The sequence below is a fragment of the Coffea arabica genome, chromosome 11c (genome assembly GCF_036785885.1).
Source record: "Coffea arabica cultivar ET-39 chromosome 11c, Coffea Arabica ET-39 HiFi, whole genome shotgun sequence".
Taxonomy (NCBI): Eukaryota; Viridiplantae; Streptophyta; class Magnoliopsida; order Gentianales; family Rubiaceae; genus Coffea; species Coffea arabica.
Window position 1 is genome coordinate 5,632,476 of NC_092330.1, and position 26,391 is coordinate 5,658,866.

The 26,391-nt window shown below is 35.6% G+C and overlaps 1 protein-coding gene and 3 long non-coding RNA genes across 5 annotated transcripts; 1 reads left to right on the forward strand and 3 right to left on the reverse strand.

Annotated features, from left to right (window-relative positions):
- Positions 1 to 452: 452 nt before the first annotated feature.
- On the reverse strand, positions 453 to 4,070 carry LOC113715795 (uncharacterized). 2 transcript variants are annotated; one of them, XR_011823198.1, is made up of 3 exons: positions 3,641 to 4,070; positions 3,044 to 3,324; positions 453 to 723 (listed from the first exon to the last, which is right to left on the reverse strand). It is a non-coding gene; the product is annotated as an uncharacterized lncRNA (long non-coding RNA). The 2 variants fall into 2 exon arrangements; XR_003454089.2 differs by lacking the exon at positions 3,641 to 4,070 and having other exon boundaries at positions 3,044 to 3,634.
- A 9,750-nt stretch (positions 4,071 to 13,820) lies between these two features.
- Positions 13,821 to 14,249, reverse strand: LOC140016436 (uncharacterized). The gene has a single exon (XM_072069951.1). The coding sequence runs from the start codon at positions 14,247 to 14,249 to the stop codon at positions 13,821 to 13,823; it is 429 nt and encodes a 142-aa protein (XP_071926052.1).
- Positions 14,250 to 19,920: 5,671 nt separating this feature from the next.
- Positions 19,921 to 22,183, reverse strand: LOC113716331 (uncharacterized). The gene is made up of 3 exons (XR_003454123.2): positions 21,901 to 22,183; positions 21,383 to 21,495; positions 19,921 to 20,645 (listed from the first exon to the last, which is right to left on the reverse strand). It is a non-coding gene; the product is annotated as an uncharacterized lncRNA (long non-coding RNA).
- Positions 22,184 to 24,901: 2,718 nt separating this feature from the next.
- LOC113716636 (uncharacterized) lies at positions 24,902 to 25,661 on the forward strand. The gene is made up of 3 exons (XR_003454170.2): positions 24,902 to 25,031; positions 25,154 to 25,192; positions 25,313 to 25,661. It is a non-coding gene; the product is annotated as an uncharacterized lncRNA (long non-coding RNA).
- Positions 25,662 to 26,391: the final 730 nt, after the last annotated feature.

A 26,391-nucleotide genomic window follows, 5' to 3' on the forward strand; every position in this document is an offset into this window, starting at 1 on the left:
AAATAGTTCTCATTAGTGACGACTTTAAGTAGAGCATTTTTTACAAAAGATCAAGTCGTCAATAAAACACTTCCAGATTGTCGTCACTAATGACAACTATTTAGTGACGACCTGAAATGTCGTCACTAAATAGTTGTCATTAGTGACAACAATCCGGAAGTGTTTTATTGACGAATTGACCTTTTGTCAAAAATGCTCTACTTAAGGTCGTCACTAAAAAGCACCGAAAGCCATTGTATATAACTATTTTACTGACAACAATTGTCGTCACAAATTTAGCTTAGATTTAGTGACAGTCTCTGTTGTGACAAGGAGTTTTTATTTTCTATTTTGTGACAACTTTTTTTTGTCATTAGATAATTTCTCAATAGCTTAATAGTCATAATTTGACCTGTAATCATTGCTAAATCATTGATTTTAAACAAACCATACAAATAAACATGAACGATTGATAACCAAAAGTATTTGCATTAGATTACATGGTAATAATATAGCATTCTCAAATGCCAAATTCAAGTGTACATTACCCAACTAATGCCTACAAAAATAACATTTGTCCAAAATATCACTTGTACATAAGGTACATTTACAAAAGCAATCACAGTTTAAGAAATTGAAGAACATCTAAATGAACCACTCCATGAGCAAAAGGCAATTTTGTCTTCAACATTCTTCAACCATAACCATAGATATCTTCCAAAAGCTAGTATGAATAGCATTTATCTGTCATAAAAGAGTAAAAGAAGTAGGTAAGAGGAGGAGTATAATAATAAAGAACAAGTAATGAGACTTAGATTATTAAGACAAAAATTACAATTCATTAAGAACCTCATATAATTTGGGCCCACATATTACAGCACCAGCAAGAAGTTAGAAATCACAGTCCAATCTATACAAATACAACACTGCATAAGTTCAACTAAAGAGCTCTCTGCCGGAACTTCAAACAAATTCACAAGATAAGAATCTAAGGTCCAACCATAATCTTGCAAATAAAAACTTCAGCATTCATAGCAAAACAGCCCTCCAGGTCATCGGATGGAGGAAACTGACAGCTTTCATTCAAAATGGCATAAATGAAACGACAATGGCAAAGCTGAAAACATATTCTACTACAGGAGAACTGATATGGGTCAAATTATTCACATGCCAAGTGTAGAATCCTTTGAAAAGAACATACAAAGCCATGAGGAACTTTTCTTTTGGACAACAAATATTCTCTGCAATAATTTTATTCCCAACCGTGGCCTTCTTTTAATTCATCATTTCAAATCTATTGCACACAGGGACGGAGCCAGAAATTTATTTTTGGGGGGGCTGAAGTGTATTAAAAATTTTTTTTTGTGACGAAATAAATATATTTAATAAGTAAAATTTAGAATCGATATTATAAAAATAATAAAAACATATAATTATACATACCCAAAAATTTGTTATTGATTAACACTTGAAGTATTGGTAGTTGTTGCACTCGAATAACGAAGAGGAGGCAATTGCATTCTGCGAGTCTTCATCCGTTGAAAACGCTGCAATATTTGCTCAATATTTGAAAACGCTACAATTATGGTCTAAATTCTAGAATTAATCTGTCCAAAAAACCACATAAAATATGCAAACAGAGGACTAAGCTTAAAAGAGTGAAATTAGTTTGATTTTTCCAGATTTTGGGCCACGGTGAACAAAGGGAGACTTGGGGGGCCAGAGTGCAATTTTAGAAAGTTATTTTTGCAAAGCACATTTCTACAATCTGTTCATGCAAGGCTACGGTGAGAATTTATGCAACATCAACCTGCTACCTTCTCTAGTTCACTATCAATTCGAATATGTCACTCACAAACATCAGCTTTTTGAATCAAACAATCGCAAGACACACTCCTAATCACCACCCAAGCCAAATATTACCCTTTTGTTGCAAGATCAAATCAGAAAATCTGGTTTGGTGACAGCTAGCAAAAACAAAGGGGTAGCAGTGGTTTTCAAAATAACAAAACAAAAATGCAGCGAAAATGTTTAACTCTTGTTTGAAGTGCCGAACCAAAACATTCAAGAAAACATGCTAAAGATCAGATCTTGAATTTGAACAAAATACTAAACATGCTAATCCAACACCACTTATCTAATCCACCTTTTCAATATAAGACCAATCAGCAGGTTGGATGGCTGAAACTTGGTGAGCAATTGCAGAAAAAACAAAAAACAGCAAAGAGGACTGCAAAAATTTTATTCTGCTGCAGATTTGATGCTCATCAAAATGCAACCAAAATGGCTTAGAGCTCTGCCATAACTTCAAACAAACTCACAAGATAAAAATCTTAGGCACAACCATAATCTTGCAATAAAAACTCAGTATTCACAGCAAAACAGCCTCGCAGATCATCGGATGAAGGAAACTAACAGCTTTCATTCAAAAATGGCAGAAATGAAACAACAATAGCCAAACTGAAAAACATATTCTACTAAAGGGAAATTGATACGGGTCAACTTATTCACATGCTAAGTGTAGAATCCTTTGAAAAGAACATACAAAGCCATGAGAAACTTTTCTTTTGAGCAACAAATATTCTCTGCAATAATTTTATTCCCAACCGTGGCTTTCTTCTAATTCATCATTTCAAATCTATTGCACAACCACAAGGGAAAAGCAGGGAGCTACAGCATACCATCAAAACCCAACCTCTTGCATAATTGCCAAAAACGTCAACTACCCAACTCTAGTAAACAAAATTTCTGGGATAAGAACACGCAAAATGCAAGCAAAATCGTCTTCAAGCAAGACTGTCGGTTAGGTATTTCGTCAAACACCACATGAGCATAAGAAATTTTAGCTAATCTCTCGCTCAATTGATGTAAAGCAGCACCCAAAATTATCAGAAATCCCAAGAAAATCCAACCAAATCAACACATAAAACACGTATAATCATAAAATTATGGACCATCAACAGGGGAAACGCAACAACCAAGTCATGGCAGACCCATTTGAAAAACTTTCCAAAACTTGTGATCAAGGAAAAAAAATGAAATACAAATGAAAGGGATAACTTACGGTGGACTGCTAGCGGCGGTGCTCTTCTGGCAGCAGGACTGGAGGCAGTCGGGGATGGCGGTGTCCTTGAGATCGACTGAGATAGGCAGAGTAAGCCTTAGCGTTTGATTATAGGGGGTTTTCCGGCGGCTTGGGGGGGGCTTAAGCCCCCACCAGCCCCCCCTTAAATCCGTGGCTGATTGCACAACCACAAGGGAAAAGCAGGGAGCTACAGCATGCCATCTTAGCAAAAACAAAACCCAACCTCTAGCATAATTACCAAAAACTTCAACTACCCAACTCTGGTAAACAAAATTTCTGGGATAAGAACAACGCAAAACGCAAGCAAAAATCATCTTCAAAGCAGGACTTTCGGTTAGGCATTTCGTCGAACAGCAAATAGGCACTAAAATTTCACCGACTTTTTTTGCTCAATTAAGGTCATTTTCAGCCCCAAAAGTTTGCCAGAAACACAGCAAACAGTCCAATTAACACATACAGCATGCGTATTCAAAAATCATGAACAAACAACCGAAAATTGCAACCAAACACAGTCACGGCAGCCTGTTTCAAAGGCTTGAACAAAACTGAAGTTTTAAAGAAGAAAAGACAGCTTACCGTGCTCTTGCTTGATGAAAATTGGCCAGTGATGATGGTGGATTCGGTGAAGTGGCGGCGCTGGCGGTGGTCGACGGCAGTGGTGATTCTGGTTCTTACTCTCCTCTGCCTCCGTTTTGATTTTTCCCTAGCCCGAAGCTTCTTTCTTCCTCTTGTTCTGGTTCCTGCTCTTGTCTTCCTCTCAGAAACTCCCCGAAGTTCTCCCTTTCACTTTCGCGTCTCCCTTTTCTCTAACCCTAGCCGTCCCTTTTCCTCTTAGTTTTCTGCTTTGTTCCGCCGCCCCTTGTCTTTCCTTTGCTTTGTTCTTTTTAGCCCAAACCTCTCTCGGCCTTCTCTGTTTTTCCCCACCGAAGCCCCCCTCTCGGTTCTCTCCTTTTTCTTCTCCTTGTTCTCAGCCCCTCTGTTTTCCCCTTGTATTTTTGCTCTTTTTTCCTCCTCTGCCCGTCAGCCGCCACCCTCTTTCCCTTTTCTCTATTTTTTGTTTTCGTTGAGCTTCCCTCTCCGTCCTTTTCCCTTCACTCAGCCGAAGCCTCTCCTCAGCCTTCAGCCGCTAAACTTCCCATTTTTTCCTTTCAATCTTTCTCTTTCTTTTTCTTTAGCCTCCGATGAAGCACCTCCTTTTTTTCCTTTTCGTTTTCCACGATTCCTTTTCATCCGCCACCCTCTTGGTTTTTCTTTTACTCTGTTTTTTCCAGCCGTCCTCCCCTCTCGGTTCTCTCATTTCTTTTTTCTCTTTTCGGCCACCAACCAGGTTCCCCCCCTACTCAGCCGCCAAACCCTCCTCTTTGTCTTGCCTTTTTTTTCAAGCCCCGTTGCCCTTTTCTTCTCTTTCTTTTCCTTTTCAAAATATCTATCCTACAAGTGTCTAGACACCTCACCATCTAGGTGAGGTGAGGTGTTGTCAAATGCAAAAAGGGACACTTGTCTCTATCCATGATTCCCACTTGTCATTATTTTTTTTTTGCTTTTTCTTTTTCTCTTTTTTTTTAGTACGAGACAAAAATAAATAATAAAATAAAATGAATTAGAACAAAATAAAATAAAATAAAATAATAATAAAAATAAAAGCCCTAGAATTGAAACAAATAAACCTATTAAATTAATTAAACAAAATAAAATTAAAAAAAAAATTTGGTGTCTACACATAGTTTCAATAAAAATAATCATTTTCCCAACATTTGAGACCAATCATCATGTTTTTTTTTTATTTTTAATTTGGTTTGAAGCATAGATTTTATTGCTATAGTATTATTCTTTATTTTTTAGTACAAAAACACAAATTTTCGTCAATATAGGTGGCAAAATTTGTTAATTACATATAAGTGAAAATATACTTTTATAATTTGTAAATATTTTAGCCCTGCAATTTTTTATAATTGCAGCACTAAAGTACATCATTAATTGAAAATAACGAAAGTCAAATTCTATGGTTATAACAGACTTTCATTAAAAATAATCAAATGCTATTAATAAGACATTATTGTTAAGTCAAAATCAAAGAAAATTTAGTGATGACATAATGTTATCACTAATTTATTCAAGATTATAATGACAAGAAAAGTCATCACTAATTAAATTGCTAGTTTTTAATATTGTCAATTGCTAGTTTTTAATACTTTTGTGAAAATATTGATAATGGTTGAGAAAATTTTGCTACATTACTGCAAGTGATAAATGTACTTTTTGTTCTTTTTCAATCATTTATTTTAATGTTTAATTTTGTTTAAAATTATTGTACTAGTATAGATTTGCAAGACAAAACTTAAGTTCTCAATAGTTAAAAAATTCATTACAGAGAAAACACAAAGTAGTAGTTGCAAAATGTGTATAAATTACAGATATTTTGTTAATTGCTTTGTAGTACTTTGTTATTCCTTTGCTAATACTACTTGGCATGTAGTACAAAGGATAAATCTGCCATAAATTTCTTATTCCATTGATAAAAAGACCTGCCTGCCTTATAACTATTGTAATGAAAGATATATCTTTAGAATTTATAACAAATTATTACTTAAGTTTGAGAAAATTATAAAATATTTATGCATAGTTTATCAAGATACCATTCGCAATTTCCTAATAAAAAAATAGGGGCAAAATTGTAAAAGCTAGGGTGCCATAATAGAAATAATAAAATTGGTGTATTACATATGGGGGTTAAATTGCAAAAGTTAGAGTGCCATAATAGAATTAATGAAATTGGTGAATTACATATGGGGCTAAATTACAAAAGTTAGGGAGTAATAATAGAATTAAAGAAATCGGTGTACTACATATGGGGCTAAATTGAAAAAGTTAAGGTATCATAATGGAATTAATGAAATTTATTACAACATTTGGGGCTAAATCGCAAAAGTTAGGGTGGCACAGTAGAATTAATGAAAGTGATTTAGAAATAAGTACTTTAAACAGTGACGATTAATTCTTGTCACTAAATCCGAATCGGTAGAGTGACAGTGACGATATTAGAAGTTGTCACTATATAGATCATTTTAGTGACAACTTTTTCAAGGTCGTCACTGAAGACTTAGTTGCTTTGAGCAATTATGACAACTTTCCTTGTCGTCACTAAATAACCACTTTTTGTGACGACTTTTGTCGTCACTAAAAAATGTTGTCACTAATGACCATATTTCTTGCAGTGTAGTTTGTGACGAAAATAACGGGTCGTCACTAAAAAAGTCGTCACTAAAAAATGTTGTCACTAATGACCATATTTCTTGCAGTGTAGTTTGTGACGAAAATAACGGGTCGTCACTAAACATTTAGTTGCTTTGATGCAATTGTGACAACTTTAGGTGTCGCGACTAAAGAAGCACCTTTTGTGACGACTTATTGTCATCACTACAGAATGTTGTCACTAATAACCTTTTTTTTAGTGATCAGTGACGACAACAAAAAGTTGTCCGTAACTAGGCCAAGCAATAGTGATGATGTTTTTAATGTCGTCACTATTGTGTGTTCCAAACACTCCCGCACTCTTGCTAAATCTTGGCGGGAATTTACTAGTGACGACTTTTCTAAGTTGTCACAAATGAGTTGGCTCCCATTAGAGGTTTGTGACGAGTTAGAAAGTCGTCAATAAAGGATCCACTTTTGTGACAACTTTTTTTCGTCACAGAGAAAAGTTGTCACTAATGACCAATTTTCTTGTAGTGTTGCTTGAGAACAAGCAATGGTTCAAGTGTGGGAGAGTTTGATAAGTGCATATTACGTGTTTTTAGTGTGTTTTATTAGTTAGTTTTGGTGTGTTTTAACTACTTTTATAGCTAATTAACTAAGTTTGTAGTGAAAATATGTATTTTATTGTTTAAGTGATAAAAATTGCATTTCTATGGATTTTAATGGGGAAAACTTCATACTTTTACAGGTTTAATGATTCAATCATCAAATGACATAAATTGAGAAGATAATTAGATGATTATTGATCATTTAAAATGATAAAAGAAGACATGAAATACAAAATACTCAAAGGATGAAATGCAAGTTTTTCAACTTTGACACCTTGTGACATCAAAGTCTAGTTTAGTCATTTCCCTAGTCAAAAAGTCGAAATACAGAAGTGTAATTTCACTGTCGAAAGCTGAAACAGGTGACCAGTTGAGGATATTTTGGTCATTTCACGATCCACAGAGATCTAAATTGGATAAATCTTGATGTATTGGAAAACTAACTTAAAGGGCTACAACTTTCATGTGTTATGCAAGAGTTCAGCATCCATCACCAAGAAAATATCAGTTGAAGTTCGACCAAAAATAGAGCAAGAATCAATTCTACCCAGAAAGTGTAAACCTGCAAAATGCAATATGTGGGATATAATATGTGACCTAAGGTCGCGTATTTGAGGTCATGTATTCTAGTTTTTCTGCTGCAACTTACTTTATAACTTGTTTTGCATTCACACAACCTTTCCAACTCATCTACAACTCAAAATTTCGGTTGTATCTGACCAAGAAGAGTGTGGAAACTTGGAGAACAACTCTTGGTGAATTCAAAAGCCAACTTTGCCAACCAAGAAACAACTCACCTTGAACTTGAATCCTTGATAAATAGCTGCTTTTGGAGACCACTTTAAAAAGCTTTGGAAGGCTAGAGAAACTCACAAAAATTATAGTTTTCACTAGAATTTCCTTAGTTCATTAGTTAGGATAGTATAGTATAGGTAGTATAGTTTATCCTTCTTGTATTTGTAGTTAGATTTGGATGAAGAATTGGGGAGCAAAGATGGAGATGTTGAAACTCATGTGACAAGAATGACTTCTCTCCTATACTTTATCTTTTGTATTTAAGTCCATATTTAACTATAATACAAGTTTAGATCTTGTTTTTCATGTTTAGTTAAAGTTTATGCCTGGAGTATGGATGAATTTTCTATATCTTGTTTGTGATATTTATTTGGTTATTTGATGATGTTATTTTGAGCAAGTTAATTATCACTTTTGCTTAGTTAATCATGATTAACCGACCATTAATTGTAATAATCTTAAGGTGTTAAATTTGCAATGAGAATTAGAATTGGAATTTAACACTAATTCAAGGAAGTGATAAACTTAGGGAGTTCACTTACGAGAGTAGAAGAGCACCTTTGTGGCTTTAGTAACTTGTTTCATGTAATTTTATAGAAGAAATGAACTTATAATTAATTCATAACCACAAGAGTAGGTATGACTTAATTACAAATATAGTTGATTCACTACGAGCGTAGGTTTCACATATAAGAGGAAATTAAGCTATAACTATTCAAGATAATAGTATTCACTTAACTGGTAATGTCATTTGCAAGAATAGGAAGGAATTCCATACCACTTGGAGCTTTTTATTGTATTTTTGTTACTTTTATAGTATAAATTTAATTTCTTGTTCTTGTGATAGTCTAAACAATAAAGGAGTTCGAAAAATATCAGTAATTGACAATCTTCCATGTGTGATCGACACTTAATACCCCTATGCTCAATAAACAACTCGTAAACTTGTGAAAAATAGCGTATGGGGTATTTAAGAATTTATAAATATAAAACTTGACTGTGGATAAGCTAATTGATATATGTATACCCCGTGCTCGTCACGGTCCAATTAAATCATGGTTTATAGTTTCCCTTCCAAATTCTAACAACACCACTTTGTACCGGTTCTTCATCTTCAAACACTTTTCTCATTGTAATAATCCAAATATCTGGATAGACTGTTTTCATTGCTTAATTTGATACCCATTTATTGACAACTCACTTCGTGATTTTAATGATCACAACTAAAAAGATATGATTCTTCTCCAATTTCTAGATCAATCTTATGGTTCAATCTTCACTAACTAGGTATTTCATGACCAACCTTGTGGTCTAACTCAATCAACAAACTCCTTCACATTTATTCTTATACTCCAACTCGGACAGTAGAAAGCACCCAAAACTAAACTCGTAGTTGGGTCAATTCTTTAATGTTTACAAGCACACCAAGATCAATTCTTGAACCTAGGGCTCTAATGCCAGATATAGGACTCAAAACATTTCACCATAAATCTATATGAGACAAATTTCAAAAAAATCAAATGTATATGGGGAAGCAATTTACACACATAAAAATATGTGTGGGAGAAGAGAAATAAATTAATAATATAACATCAATAACACCATAAGAACAAACCTATCAAACTTTATTCTTTACTCATCTAAACCGACCATAACAATACAACTCTCTATTTATAGAGTGACTTAATAAACATGTTTTATTAACTACAAGAAATTTTCTAATAAAATAATATTTCTTAAATAACAAAATTACCATAATTTGACTGCTATAGAATTACTAAAAGTTTAACTTGATTAAAAGGTAACCCGGGTCTGGGTGGTGGTGGTGGTGTCTTACGGGATTCGTCAGGAAGCCCTCTATTTGCTTTCTCGGCCTTTCTGGGGGTTACCTCTAGTTTACGGGCGGAGACTATGGCCCTGTTGATTGGGCTTCGCGAGTGTGCTCAGAAGGGTTTTGGTACTGTGGGCGTCCAGCTAGACTCCTTGGTCTTGGTGGGGATTCTGCAAAAGCAGTTTCAGTGTCCTTGGCATGTCCGACGGGAGGTGGGACAGATTTGGCAGTTGCTGGGTGAATCCCCGTGGATAATTCATTGTTACAGGGAGGCGAACAATGTTGCTGACATTCTATCTAATGTGGGAGTAGCTCATCCTGAGCATAAGGTTAGGGTTTATGACCACATCCGAATGATTCCACAGATGGCTCGTGGTGCAATCCGGCTAGATAAACTAGGAGTGCCTTCAATTAGGAAGTTCAGGATGTTATAGGGTTTGGACTTGCGTAATTTCTGCTACTATTGTAACTTTTGGTTCGAATTAATAATATTGCTGCATTTATATAAAAAAAAACACTACTAACTAATAATATAGAAATTATATATTTTTTTTAGGTCTGATTTGATTTGCCAAAAGAATCTATGACATATTTCTGTTTTCTGTGGTTGTTGCATATAACACACAATAACGAACAAGGAAAATGATAAGGGAAATGACAAAGAGAAGTGTAAATGAAAGTTTATTTCGATAACTGCTTGTAATAACAAAAGTTTTGTGGTTTTTTAAGATCTTTTTTTTTTTAGGATAAATTTTGATGGCATTATTAACACTTGAAATCCAAAATGTAGGGCCAGAGGCAAAGATCATGTGTATACCTCCTTTGCCTATGTCAAAACGAGAGGTCGCTCAGGTAAAGTTTTTTTTTTTTTTTTTAAGAAATTCTTTTTATTTATTCATGGAGAATATAACCAAATATCCCTCTTACATAATCCTCATTTTTCTAATTGAAGGTATCCCTATTCTGTCCAAACGGATTGCCCCACGAGACAATCTTGGGAATGTACTGAAGGTATCATAAACCTCAATTTGTTTATCTGGATGAGATATACCCACATTAGATAAAGCATCAGCAACTGTGTTAGCCTCCCGATAGCAGTGCGTGAATCTAGGTGGATCATCTAATAACTGCCAAATCTGGTTGACGTATCTTCGAATTTTCCACGGACACTGAGTTCGGCGTTGAATGATCCCAATTAAAACCAATGAATCTGATTGTACACATATGTTTCCAAAACCGTTATGTATACAGATCTAAAGACCAATAAGAAGGGCACAAGCCTCTGCACGGAGACATGTAGTTTCTCCCAGATATGCCGAAAAACCAATCATTGGTAATCCAGTGGAATCCCGGAGTATGCCCCCACCTCCACCTATTCCTGGATTACCCTTAGCACATCCATCCGTGTTAAGAGTATACCTCCCTGTCTCTTTGGTTTCCCAGCGGATACCTTGATATATAACCGTACCCCCAGGTGCCTTTGACCAATCATACAATTGACAAAAGGATTGTAGTCTTATCAGTTGTTTAAAATGTATTCCTACCATGGATTGGATTTCTGAGAAGATGGCTTGACGAATGGCCGATGATTGCATCTGGACACCCTCAAACATTGCTTTGTTCCTTGCCTTCCAAATCTGCCAGCAAATTACACTAGGAAGAATACGGCAAATAAGCCTTCGTAACTCAGAATCCTGTGAATACAACCACCAATCTACTATGCGTGCTCGTAGAAAAGATCCTGAGAATTTTATTCCACATAACCCTCCAAAATAATTCCAAAGGAATGACGCAATGTGTCCATTGGAGAATAAATGCTCAATAGACTCCTCAGAAGCCTAAGTACAGCAAAAGCACTTTGAAGGCAAATGGAAACCAAATTTACGAAGCTTATCCGGTGTCGGTATTCTCCTCAGAAGTAGTCTCAACATGAAAAATGAAACTTTCAAAGGTATCCGAGGGTGCCAAATGGAAGCAAATACCATAGACGTGGGTCGGGTCTGCCTAATGTCCCCAAAAGCCGAATGTAGAGAGAAATTTCCAGTTGTTGTGGGCATCCAAATGACTTCAGCTATACTTCCTTCTTCTGGGACCATTTGTTCTGAAATGGAATAAGCAATTTCCTTTGGCAATGTGTGGTATAGAAGATTCAAATCCAAATGGCCGTTGTTTACGAAGTTTCGGAACGTCAAATTTGGGATAACCGGAACCTTTAGAAACAATGCACCACTCCCCAACCAGTTATCGTACCAAAAATGACACGCCCCATATTTGGCCACCCATAATATTGAGAGTTCCACTTGCCGGCTCACATTGATCATCCTTCGCCAAATTGCCGAATCCGTTGGTCTGAGTTCTACCTGACAAGGATGCAGACATTTACAATACTTTGCTTTCATGAAGGTCGACCACAATGATGATTCTGTTCGGAATTTCCACCATAACTTGGAGGAAAAGGCTGTGTAGACGTCACATAATCTCCGAAATCCAATTCCCCCTTCCTCAACTGGATAGCACAATTGAGGCCAACGTATCCAATGAAGCTTCGATTCCTCGGGTGAGGATCCCCAAAGGAATGCCGAGCATGCCTTTTCTATAGTTTTAAACACCGAACTGGGAATCACTGCAGCTGACATTAGGTGAACTGGTATTGATGATAATACATGCTTGATTAGAATAATTTTTCCTCCAAAGGAAAGTAACCTTGATTTCCAAGACAGAATCCTTGCTAGTATTGCGTGACAAACTTCTCCAAAATAAGATGATTTGCATCTTCCAATGTAGAGCGGAAACCCTAAATAGCGTATTGGAAATGACTTGCGGGCAAACCTAGAGATGCGATCAAGCAGCCGTCGTCTTGCCATTGATACAGATGGATGAACTATATAACAGCTTTTTTGTACATTTAGTAATTGGCCCGAGCATCTTTGATAATCATCTAACACTTTCATGATAGCCTTCAGGGAAAATGAGGATCCATTTGCAAATATAAGAACATCATCCGCAAATGCCAAGTGAGTAATAGACGGGCATCCATATGGAACTTTGAAACTCACAAATCTTGGTTGCATGACAAGATTATTCAGTGCTCTAGATAACACCTCTGCCCCTATAATAAATAATGCTGGTGATAATGGGTCACCCTGACGGAGTCCTCTCGAAGACTTGAAAAAACCGTATGAGGATCCATTTATAATGACGGAAAACCAGACATTAGAAATCAGTCGCCAAACCATATCAATGAATCTCTCACCAAAACCGAACCTTCTCAGAACATTGATAATATGACCCCATGCCACTCTGTCATATGCCTTAGACATGTCTAATTTCATAACCACATTACCACCTCTATTCTTTTTCGCCATACCCGATATCACCTCCTGTGCAAGTAGGAAGTTTTCGGTTATATTGCGACCCTTCACAAATCCTGTCTGCTGGGGAGAAATAATTTTTGGCAATATTCCCGCCACTCTGTCTGCCAAGATCCTTGATAATAGCTTGTTGAAGAAGTTACATAGGCTGATGGGTCGAAATTGAGAAAAATCTTGAGGATTTGGCACCTTTGGAATTTGAACAATTGAAGTAGAGGTGATGAAACGAGGTAGTTCTGCTCCACAGAAAAAACTAAGTACCGCCTTGTAGACATCTTGGGCGATTACTTGCCATGCAAAAGTAAAAAATTTTCCCGTGAATCCATCTGGGCCGGCAGCACTTTCTTCATCCATTGCCTTCAGGACTCTAAAAACCTCTTCAATTGAAGGGATTTCTTCCAACTTCACATTATCCTATCCCGAAATCATAGGTGGAATGAGGTGTAGCATATCTGCAGATGATCCCAAAGAATCCGAGAAAAGTTCAGAGAAATAGGTGGTTGCTTCACTTGCTATATCAGCTTCATTGTCCACCCAAACACCATTGGCTTTTTTGATACGATAAATCATAGCTTGAGCCCGTCTCTGTCTTACTATCGCATGAAAATACTTTGAATTGGTATCTCCCTGTCGAAGCCATTTTACCCTAGCCTTTTGCCTCCAAAATTGTTCTTCAATTGATAATGCATATCTCAGCTCCGCTTGAACCTTTTTGAGTTCAATCTGGCACTCCTCCGAATCATCTTGATCTACCACTTCTTCTGCCCGTTGCACCGCCATTTCTGCAGATCGCATATTATCGATCACATTTCCAAAGTGTTCTTTGTTCCATGTCTGAATAGCTTTTCTTGTTGTCAATAATTTAGAACATAGAACACGCATCGGAGATCCATTGACATCTTGATTCCAAGCCTGGCTTATCACCTCCAAGAGTTGTGGTTTAGTTGTCCACACATTCAAAAATCGAAATGGATGCGGCTAGTATCTGATTGAGCAACAAATGAGAGCTTTAACGGTGAATGGTCAGAAGGATGTCTAGCCAAGTGAAGGACAGAAATGTTATAAGAAAGATCCAGACATGCCACGTTGACTAAGAACCTGTCTAACCTCTTTGAAATCCGAGCTCTACTTCGTCGATTGTTTGACCATGTAAAATTGGGTCCTGAGAAGCCTACATCAAATACTCCAGCCTCCTCCATGAAAGACAGAAATTCCACTCCTTCTGTTATAGCAAATGGACGACCTCCCCTTTTTTCATGAGGTGCCACAATAACATTAAAATCACCCCCAATACACCAAGGAAGAAAACTAGGCTTATCAGCTAACAATGAGGACCATAACTCACGCCGCTCGTCAACTGAGCATTTTGCATGAACAAAGGACATAATTATTGGAGAAGGAATTAGGGGACTTTGTACATGTAGAGAAATATGCTGATCCGAATTACCAACAATTGAGCAAAGAAAAGGATTATTGTAGAACACCCAAATATCACTTGAAGAATTAACAAGCACGTAATCAAATAATAGACGTAGACGAATGGTTTGTATTTTAGATACGTCTAACTTTGGCTCACAAATCACAACAAATTGGAAATGATGTGTCCGTACTAAATTGATTAATCTTCGTAGATTAGGTGCTTTAGCTACTCCTCTAATATTCCAAAAAATGCCATTAATCATGAGAAAGAACCTGGAATGAGTTTTTGGATGATGTCTCTGACCGTGAGCGCAAAATTCTGTCGGTTTGAAGATTAGCCCTCAAACCTTTTGTCCTTTTTTGTTTGGGATTACGGTCAGCCCCCCCTGATTGATCAATACTTAAAGAAGGACCTGATGATTCAGGCAAATTTTCTTGTGGGACACCCGGTCTGGGAGACAAATTTCCTGCAACAGTTGGTGAATTAACCTCCACTATCCCATGCTCTGTAGGACCGAAATTCTCCACTCCTCGCAACTCAACATAGAGATGCTCCAAAGAGTTATTGTCGGCCATGGACTGAAGTTTCTCTTTTGATGCTTCAGACGATGTAGCTTGGGTCCCTTCATCATTTCCGTGGACCTGTTCTAAATGCTTTTGCATAATCAATTGTTCCCCAACAAGTGCTTGCTCCCTCATATGAGCCGTATTCAAATTCCCTTGCACATCATATGTTGTCGGCTTGGATGCAGCAACTATCACCACTTGGTGATCAGTATTTAGATGATGAAGAGAATTTTTGTCGGCCTTACTCTGAAGTTTGTCTGTGGGATTTATATTAGTTTCAAAACGGGTCCCTTGGTATTCATTCCCGTGGACCTTCTCCAGCTGGTTTTCCATTTCCCTTCGTTCCTCACGTACTGGCAGCTCCATTGCAAGATCATTTTGTGGTTGTTCAAATCCAGCAGATGACGACAACTTAGTTACTCCAAGCTTAATAAGGTGATCATCAGGCTTACTAACTTCCTGAACCTTTGTGGCAGTACAGACTTCCTCCACCACTGTACCTTTTAGTTTTTCAGCATAATTGCCCATCTCAGTACGCTGCACTTCGTCGGAATCAGTCACGGTATCTGTTGTTTTTTCCAAGTTAGCATCTGGGTTTTTCACAAGGTCTAAATTATACACTTGAACATTATTAACTTCTAACGATAGATCCCTCTGCAGCTTCGTGTTATGCTTATATAGATACCAAGCCCCAACCTCAGTTACATTCTTCTTGCATTGCTCTTGGGAATGACCCAAACGTGAACAAGATGAACAGTACAATGGCATATTCTCTGGCACAATCCGTTGCCAAAATCCAGAATATTATAAGAAGATTATTTGGAAAACTTTTTAAATATTTTTTTATAAGAATATTATAATTTGTTTTATGATTTGATGTATATGAAATTAAAAAAGTGGTTGGAAAAATAAATATGTGATTAAGAAATGTATTTTGGATGAAACTTTCTATACCTTTCCAGAAAAACTAAAAGATCTTAAATTTATAAAATGCATAGACATGGTAATTTTTAATTTTAATTTGCATTTTTTATTTGTTCAAGTAGGACACTTTAGTCTTGAGAAGGCGGAGGGAGAAGATGTTACAGTCAAACCTAGGAATCTCCAGTTCTCCTGACTAGTGTAGTAGTGTTACTATCGATTGAAGCATTTAAAGAAAAGAGATCCAGGCCATTATTTCCCGATTCGTTGAATAAGAGATCATTGAGTCTTGCAATGATGACTTGTAACAAAAATTAATAATTTTGTAAATGATGTAAACAAATACTTATTGAAATGCAACCGCAATTATATGTTGACCAAAATTTCTATTCCCATTCCAATGTACTTGAAGAGATGAATAGCAAGGCTTCACGAAACTAAATAATGATGAACCTTGGACAAATTTCTTGTCTTTTTAATTTTGCAAGATCTCAAAATTACCCAATGATAATTTGGTAGAAGCAGTTCAACAATTTATTCTTAGTTTGTTCAAAAGCGGCATATGAGCAAAAATATAAATGCAAAATAACGAAAGTAACGGAGTGTATCATAAATTGTACACTACAAATGTGACAATCAAATTTCTTGATAAAACCTTTCATAGTTCCTATATATGAGTCTTACATGTCGTGATAACACTAGTTACCCTTCGCACACAAAGTATATTTTTCTTAATGGAACAATAGTAAATTTTATTAATTCTCCAAGAAATGGACGTTTCTCATTTAGTCATCATTAATTCAACTTCTACATTTCATGTTTAATACTTGTGGTATTTCCTAAAGTTAGCTGAAAACAAATTGTGAATATTGATGAAGCCCTACAATCTAATACATGACTTTTTGGAGTTTGTAACGGGTATTAGTTGATGTATCTCTAATGACTTAGAGAAAACCAAATGTTTTCAATTTTAGATAGCTAATGATGAAATTTTATAGGGAGTAATTGGCCGCCACTTGACAAAAGATTTGTTAAACTCTTTAGCTGATAGATCTTTCATCAACCTTACCCAATACAATGCTAATTTTAGGTATGAACTATTGAAGACAAAAATGGATGGATGGTTGAATTCCCATGATGTTAGTCAATAGATTTGGTTGAAAAGTTAGGACTACTGTTTAGGTTTTCTTAGCCATTACGTTCTATGGATGCTTATAATGCTAGTACCATTAGTCTATAAATTCGTTAGCTAGCCATTGAAATCCAGAAATTCAAACAAGAGTTAAAGGAATTTTCAGCTTATATTTCTAAAAAGCAATATAAACTTTTAATCGATCAATTAGACATTTTGAATTTAATGAAATCCCAATACAATATTGTAAGGGAGTTCAATTGGTAGATCATAGGCCCCTTTAACGTCCCCGCGTTACGGAAGGTGAAAGAAAATTGCCATTGGATCCGCAAAATAAAATCTTTCTTGACTTTATTATAGAAGTAAACAATGGTATATAACGAGAATAATGAAAAGGTTTACATCTATGTGAAACAAAAACGAAACCGAAACCTATTTCATACTTTTTCTTATCTTAGCAAAACTTTTTATAAAAACAAGTTTACTATGCGATGCAACAACATGTTCTTGACATTTTTTAATATTAGGATCCAAGTGTGGAATAAAACAACTATTGAGACAAACAAGCCACAAGTATAAAAGATAAACGACACACAATATTTAATGTTATTCGACTCCACCATTGAACCTATATTCATGGAGAGAAACCTGTTCTTTATTATGAGAAGAAAACCCTATACAAGAATACAATTTGAATCCAAACCCAACCCTTGTATATTATCTCTCATCTCCCAAGAACCCTCTTCCACCCCCATGTATAAAGCTACATGTTGCGCTTTTGTACTCTTGTGTGTCTTTGTATAGTATGTCAACCCACCTATTTATAGATAATATTATTTGGCTAAAACCCAAATAACAATATTAAGCCAATTCTAATTCCTAGATTTATACAAAATAGGAAATAACTTCTAATCCTGAAAAAATAGAAAATTGCTTGACTACTACTTCAAGTAACTAAAACTAATTAGAAAACTAGTTACTTACACACAAAACAAGAAACTTACCTAAAAAAAATTAAGCCAATATCCTAACAAATCTCCACCTTGGCAAAAATTTCTTTTAGTAACCATTTACTTTCAACTACCAAATAATATGGTATCAAACTACACACCCGAATCAATACAGTCCTGATACCAAATTGATTCAATCGACAAATGAACATGTGTAGTTATCCCAAATCGAACCTCCAGTTGACTCATGAGAAGGTGCGTCAATTTACCGTCTCTCTTTGCAGGATTTTTTCTCACCACCACTTGCAATCTGGAAGCCCTTCTGTGAGCTTTAACCCTAATCATTGAGGCTACCAAATGATAAAATCACCATACTTTTTTTCATCCTCAAGACTGTCTCGCCACGTGTGGTCTCCAAGACTCAACCTAAAACGAAAAATTCGTAACTGTCAGATTCTTCTGGCTTATGAAAATTAGATCTCTTTGTTTCTTTGGGACACGTATCACACCATCCAAAAAACATAATCCAAATCTAATAATCATTTGAGAAGAAGTATCAACCGATGGAGTTGTGAGAAAGTCTCCACCGATTCACATTCAAAATCAATATTGGATTCCACATTTTCCTTGACCCTTGAATCACCTATCTAAATTCACTGTCAAGTATCTCTCTACTTTTCGACTTTCCATCCTTTACCATCAATATTTTTTGCCAAGTCATTGAAACAAGGATACCACTAATTAAATTGTTCAATTGGTAACAACCACCATTTAGTTTGTTGGGATTCAAGTGCTTGTAAACAGCCCAATCTTGCAACCATTTAGTTTATTGGGATCCAAGTGCTTGTAAGCAGCCCAATCTTGCAACCAAACTCTGATACCACTTGTTAGGATCCAAGAGCGAAATAAATAACTATTGAAATATCAAGTACACAATAATTAAATGACAAACAAGCCACAAGTATAGAAGATAAACGACACACAATATTTAACGTGGTTCGACTCCACCATTGAATCTACGTCCACGAAGAGAAACCCGCTTTTTATTATGAGAGGAAACCCCTATACAAGAATACAACTTGAATTCAAAACCAACCGCAACGGATCTTCTGTACCACACCCTGTCTCACATCCTGTCCCATTCCTTAGAATCTCGCCAAGTGTCCCTTAATAAATCAAACCCTCAAACAACCCAACTCGAACCATATTAAGTTAATTAATCGATTAACCGGGCGAAGAAACTTAATCCCTTTAACCATTATAACCAAAACCAAGAAAAATAAAAACTCTTTAATCAAAATCACAGTTTATCAACGAAAAAAACCCTAAAATATTAAAAAACCTCTGTCCTCTCTTCATCATCTTCACCGTACTCTTACGGTTGTTTCAGCCTCTGCTTCACTGACGACTCTTCTTCTTCCTCCTTCGGATTCCTCAAAATCCATTTCCCTTTTCCCCCCTCCAACCCATCGATGGAATTCCAACGGCTTTTTCAAAATTGTCACCTGCGCTCCGCCGAAGCATGGCATTCACTCCACTGAAGCAATTGAAACTAGTATCGGGTATCAAGATGCTATCTTTATCTTTTGCCTTTCTAGAAAATCCAGATTGCTTTTTAGTGCCTATTGGACGAGTTTCAAGCATGGCATTTTGAGTGGCCTTCTCTGCTAGGAATAATTTTCTTTGTTTGAGTTTTATTTAGTGGGTAATTGACCAGAATTATCTGAAACTGATGCATGGTATAATATTGGACCCGAACGAGAGACCTCTGCTCTTTCTCTCCATCCTTTTTTTTTAACTCATTTTTTGTGTCATTCATGTTAAAGGTACTCCGAAAACTTGTTCTCTGATTCTAAACAACTCGGGACCAATCTCGTATTTGACTGTTGACACCAAATTGTATATATAATCCATATAACAATGCTGAAATTCCCAAAATATGTCCATAAACCAGGCCCTGTACACCTTTGCACCCTTCTCTTTAGCACATTGAGCCATCCAACTCACAGTCTGGCTCCCATGGTCAAACATATTCAACAGCCTCTTGTTCGAATGGGAAGGATAAGATTCAGCAACAATTTAAATGCAGATCCTCTACTAATAGTAAAAACAAGTACAAACTCATTCTCAAGAATGTTCAAGTAATCCATAATTTTGGTTTTAATATCATGCTCCACAGTACCTTCCTCTGCACACCAATGAAGTACATGATTGCTCAAATTTGCAGTAATTTCCTTTAAGCTAAATATAGATGAATCCCAATACTGTAGCGTTTGAAAACAAGAAAACAACCCGTACAAAGTCAATTCTCAAATGGTCAATTGTTTCTCAACATTGGAACTTTGGGTACAAAGTCAAGAACCAACAAGAAGGCTTCATTAAAGCCAGGAATGGATTCTTCAATGCAAAATGTCCTTTCAGACAAAAGAGTAGTTGCCCTCAAGAATTCCTTCTGGGCATTAAGCCTTGCAAGAGATATTGACCTTCCCAAGCAGCCATCTTGATTCAAAGACTCAGAGTGAATTTCATGTGTTTTTACGAAGTGACCCATCTTCAGAAGCCTCCTCGAGAGCCTCCCTTAGTTTGTTCTCCGGCGAATTCTTGAGAGTTGATGGCTCTGCCTTACCCCACTCCTCCTCCTCCTCCTCCTCCACGCAAGAACCTTTTCCTCTCCTGCTCTTCTTGTCCATCATCAAGGTTGCACAGAATGATATAGGCTTCCATAGTCTCAGATGCAGTAACACGAATCAGTTCCAGTTGACTGCAAAAACCTATCATCATATCAGATACCCCTGCAGTATTAGGGAAAAAGTTACAAGCTTTACATGATTGAAGCTTCATTATGCATAACATTCTGCAAATAAGAGATTACAATTATCTAAGTTACATAATTTTCATAAACATTGAACTTTGTAAACAGTAACAATGAAGTGAATGAATACATAAACCCTGTAACTAGTCACACTAATGCATGTCAAGATGGCACCTCTATCCATATAGACCAAAACCAGAAAACCATTTGAGAAAACAGTGATCACACATGTTTCTTGGCTTTAATTCATAGTTACAGAATAAAAAAAAGAGCTTTTTTTTTGAGAAGCACTTACCTTTAGGCCTTATCAGGTTTTAGATGATCTCATCTGCCAAAGACAGAGATAGATTTCCCAAATGAAACCAGCAGGTTGACCAATAATACTACTACGACTAATCAAGATTATGAATCAAAGACCATCCATTCATTGTTGATCAATAATACTACGACTAATCTAAGATTATGAATCAGCATTTGATAAAAATTTCAACTCATGGACTAATTATCAAATGCATCAAATAAAATTGCGACACGAAAGAGTAGAAGGGAGACAAGGATCGCATGTGCCAGCACAAAAAAGTAACCACCATGCAAACTTTAACATATTTTCTAACTACTAATTACAAGCCTACAGGTAGTCCTAATAAACAAAATCAAACGTATAAAACGCAAAACACCCTCCTAATAAATATGGGCTCAACCAAGTCAGACTTTTACCTTATAGTTTGATTCATCTTCCTCTTAGGCATTTGATCGAACAGCTGGTGAGCTTCGTCCAGTACATACCGAATTTTCAGAAAATTTAACAGATGAAACATTTGGAGTGGAAGCTGCAAATTAGAAGAAAAATTCCCTTAATCAGCAAAAGATAAAGGCAAACTTGTTACCCTCTAGTTTCATCATCTACACCTAAGTTCCAAAACACTAAAACAGAGACACTAGAGAATATAACCAATTTCTTACTACTACACACATGCAGTTGAGGATATAGCAAAACTAATTCAAATGTGTGTATCTATACCAATTTGAAGTTGAAAACTAGATCAAGTGCCTAAGCTAAGCAAATTACATCAAATTGGCCTGCGTAGCTAGAAAGAAAAAAAAGCAACACAAAAAAAAAAAAAAACCGCAACCGAGAGAACAAAAAATGAAACCGCAATAAACTCGTTCAATAGGCACTAAAAAGCAATCTGGATTTTCTAGAAAGGCAAAAGATAAAGATAGCATCTTGATACCCGATACTAGTTTCAATTGCTTCAGTGGAGTGAATGCCATGCTTCGGCGGAGCGCAGGTGACAATTTTGAAAAAGCCGTTGGAATTCCATCGATGGGTTGGAGGGGGGAAAAGGGAAATGGATTTTGAGGAATCCGAAGGAGGAAGAAGAAGAGTCGTCAGTGAAGCAGAGGCTGAAACAACCGTAAGAGTACGGTGAAGATGATGAAGAGAGGACAGAGGTTTTTTAATATTTTAGGGTTTTTTTCGTTGATAAACTGTGATTTTGATTAAAGAGTTTTTATTTTTCTTGATTTTGGTTATAATGGTTAAAGGGATTAAGTTTCTTCGCCCGGTTAATCGATTAATTAACTTAATATGGTTCGAGTTGGATTGTTTGAGGATTTGGTTTATTAAGGGACACTTGGCGAGATTCTAAGGAATGGGACAGGATGTGAGACAGGGTGTGGTACAGAAGATCCGTTGCGAAAACCAACCCTTATATACCATCTTTCACCTCCCAAAAACCCTTTCTCACCCCCATGTATACGGCTACATATTGCCCTTTTGTACTCTTGTGTGTCTTTGTGTAGTATGCTAACCCACCTATTTATAGATAACATTATTTAGCCAAAACTCAAATAACAATAGGAAGTCAATTCTAATTCCTAGACTTATACAAAATAGGAAATAACTTCTAATTCTAAACAAAATAGAAAATTCCTTGACTACTACTTCAAGTAACTAAAACCAATTAGAAAACTAGTTACTTTTACACAAAATAAAAACCTACCTAAAAAAATTAAGCCAATATCCTAACAGTTAATACTTTTGAATCCAATGCAACCTATAAGTTTTTCAATTAATCCGTAAGTACAAGCCTAAGATTTTAAAATTACACCTGTCATCCTTTTTCTTCACTTGGTTAAATGAGAAAATGCCCAAAGAATGGAAAATTGAGAGCGACAGTGCACCAATGTTTTTAAACTCGGACCGGTCAGTGAACCGGAGAGGTGGCCGGTTCGCGGCCCGACCGGTCGAACCGGCCGGTTCAAAGGTTCACTGTTTTTTTTTTTTTTTTTTTAGTGTTAAGTACTAAGCAGGTTTCATTCTACATTTGAACTTTACCAACATAACTTAATTTAAGTTACGATAATAATAAATTTTCTAAAAGTTATACACAAAACATGGAATGATAAATATAATTAAAATATCATAATTCACCACAAGTTTTCATAAATTCATTATAAACATAAATAGATACAATCCAAATGTGCACCAATTATCACAAATAAAAACACAAAAAATAAATAAATTAAATATTGAAATTCTTTTACAACCCTTAAAAAAATCCATAAAAGAGTTCAAGTTAAGACAAACTATTTGAATAGCAAACTTTTATCAGTGGCATGAAAAGCAACCACACCACCTTCACAATTTCATCAACTTAAGCTGAAAAAGTTAAAATTTTATTATAAAAATATAAATATAATTGCTCAAACTAAAAAAAAACTAAAAATTTTTGAAAAACAAATATACAGTTAAACACATAAAAAATTAATTGCTACTAAACATTACTAATTAACATGTTATATTAAATTCAATGATCCTATGCCATTAATTATTTTAAATTCAATTATCAATAGCTTCGATTATGTGCCAACTACCATATTTTTGACCAACCCAATGTTATTATTTGTAATTCCTACCCAATTCCTACACGGATGTGCACTACTTTTGCAAAAATTTCATCCTTAATTAATCGAATAAAAATAAAACAAAAATGAGGGAAACATATGAAAATTGAGGGGAAAAAGAAGAAAATGCAAAAAATCAACTAAAGATAATAATATAGAAAAAAAAACCTTGAAAAGAAAAAAATTAAACTTACTAAAATGCTGGAAAACAAGAAAAGTTGAAATTTTCAACTTGTTTACAATCTGCTAAAGATAATAACCTGATAATAATGGTGAAGACTTGAGAAAATCTTGTTGTGGATATTTGGGTTAAAAATGGTTAAGAAGAAAAAATTGAAAAAAAAAATAATAGAAGAACTTGATGTTTTAATATATGTTTTAGTCAAGTAGAATTCTCAACAAACTTAAGTATAGTCTAGCGGTAAGATTGTCATATTTAAACTTGGAGACCCAGGTTTGAATCTTAGCTACACCATTCTTGATATTTTGTTGAAGAATTTAAAAAACCGCCGGTTCGCAGTTCTTAACGGTTTGCACGGTTCGTCCGGGTTTCAACGGTTCTCCATGAAATTCCGGCTTTAGCATTAGACCGGACCGGTGACATGGCCGGTTCGCGGTCCAACCGGTCGAACCGGCCGGTCCGGTCCGGTTCTAAAAACATTGCAGTGCACTCTTGTGACCCGGGTAGCAAATGTATGCACAATATTTTTGTAAGCACTAGTACAGTTCATGCTTTCTCTTGTGATTTTTGGTCACCTAATACAATTCTTTTTTAATCTATTGCACTCACTTACATATATTACCGCTTTTTAGTTACATATTTTCCAACTTTTAATTTGAATTTTTCAAAATGCAAATACTTGGAACCCCACTTAACCTGCTCAAAAGGCACTTATTAGACAAGCCCTTGCCTATTCGTCATGCAACATATATTCACTCACCATATTTTAAAATGTAGAAGGAAGAATATTAATGTCAATTAATGTATTAATAGCTATGTTTACAAATTTAATTCCTACTAGTAATTCCTATTTAGCACAAAAATTCATATTGCCAACCTCTAAAATGGAAATGAATAATTGGCTGCCTAATACATATGCAGTCTATATAGCTAGAATGGTAAGTTTTTATGACCAAATCTTACAATTTATAAGGAAATCTAGGCAATAAATGCTTTTCCCTACTTTCCATATTTTAATTGTCACCAAAAGACATGAAATGGCTTTGGAAGCAAGGTTATATAAAGAGCCATTTGTACAAGCTTCTATCTCCATTCTTAAAATATTCAAAACCATACAAATGGAGACAAAGAAAGGCTTCTTTCCGGACTCAAACTACGATACGGAAGCAGAAGATGCAGAAGATGAAGAAGATGAGTGTGAAAAGCAAAGATGGCGTGCAAATCGACTCTTGGATTCCATCTCAATCGAATTAATGAGCTACCAGATTCGAATGTGTACTCAACTCATCACTCTTTTTCCGTTTAGTTTTCTTGTTTGTGCCTTTGTTCTTTTCCCACTACTGGCAAGAATAAATTAGTAGTCGTCTTACAAACCCTTTTGAATCCATTATTTGCAGTGTTCTAAAGGGCTTGGATGGAGTGGCCCTTTGCGGCAGGTACAAAACATATGTGCCATACCAAACAAAGTTCTAGCAGCAATCAATTTTAAGTTCTAACCTTATAGACAATTACTTTTTTCTTATTTTTGTTCTTTAAAGTTCTCTTCTTTCTTGCAGGTATCTCAGGTGCCTTCCTCTTCTCAAGCAAAGGCCACACGTCTTACCCATAAATAGATTCTTATGGGATCAAAGCCATTATTTCTAGAAAACGAGGAACAAATTCGCACTGGTGATGGAGGAAACATCTACGGTCTAGAATAGAAGTTTAAAACTCGAGGGAGGTAAAGCATTGTGGACAAGGAAAATTCGCACTTGAGAGTGAAGAAGAGGCGAATTCCAAGAAGCACTAAGAATTCCATGTAAAATGACTAGTAAAAAGAGCAACAATCAAAGTCCAGAATTAGAAGCATCAATCAATTGTATATGCTAAAACATTTATGAACTTTGTAGAGATAAAGTGATATCATATTACACATGTTCTGCTTGATTTACTTGAACCCTTTTATGATATGTAAATATTTATATTTAGTAAATCATATTTTTACTCTTATTAATTTCTGACAAATATGCACATCCTTGTAAATTTTATTTCTAGCGAAAATGACTTGAGAAGAAGACAAAACGATTACCACACCAAAACTTATTATTGCAATGGCCCATGCAATGCAATAAAAGAATGTAAGTTGATAGGTTGGGTTTCTTTACATTAGAGTTTGTGTCACTTATATATTGGCTCACATTTGGTTAGATTCGATTTTTAAATATTCAATTGTTCAAATTGTGCCATATTATCTCATCAAATAATGAGGCACGATATGGGTCATTTGATTTTTGAAAATCAGATCTATTCAAGTTTTCACTACAAAAGAAATCATTTTTTCCACACATCAAATCTGTGATAAAAAAAAACCTCCTAAACCATGGTAAAATGTATTTATCACAGATTTACTACAGTTTAATGGGTATCTTGTATACGGCCCTCATATATTAAATAAATACATTGTACATTATTTATAATATAACTAACATGGAGGAGCTGCCAACACAAGGAAGTCTCTTCGCTCAATGTATAAAGTTTGGGTATTGGATATTACGCGATTAAATAGACTATAGTCCATACTAGACAAAGTTGCAAGATTTTAAATCCTAAATTAACTAATGTCTGAAATTTTAAATTAGTTTATGGTTAACTTTTG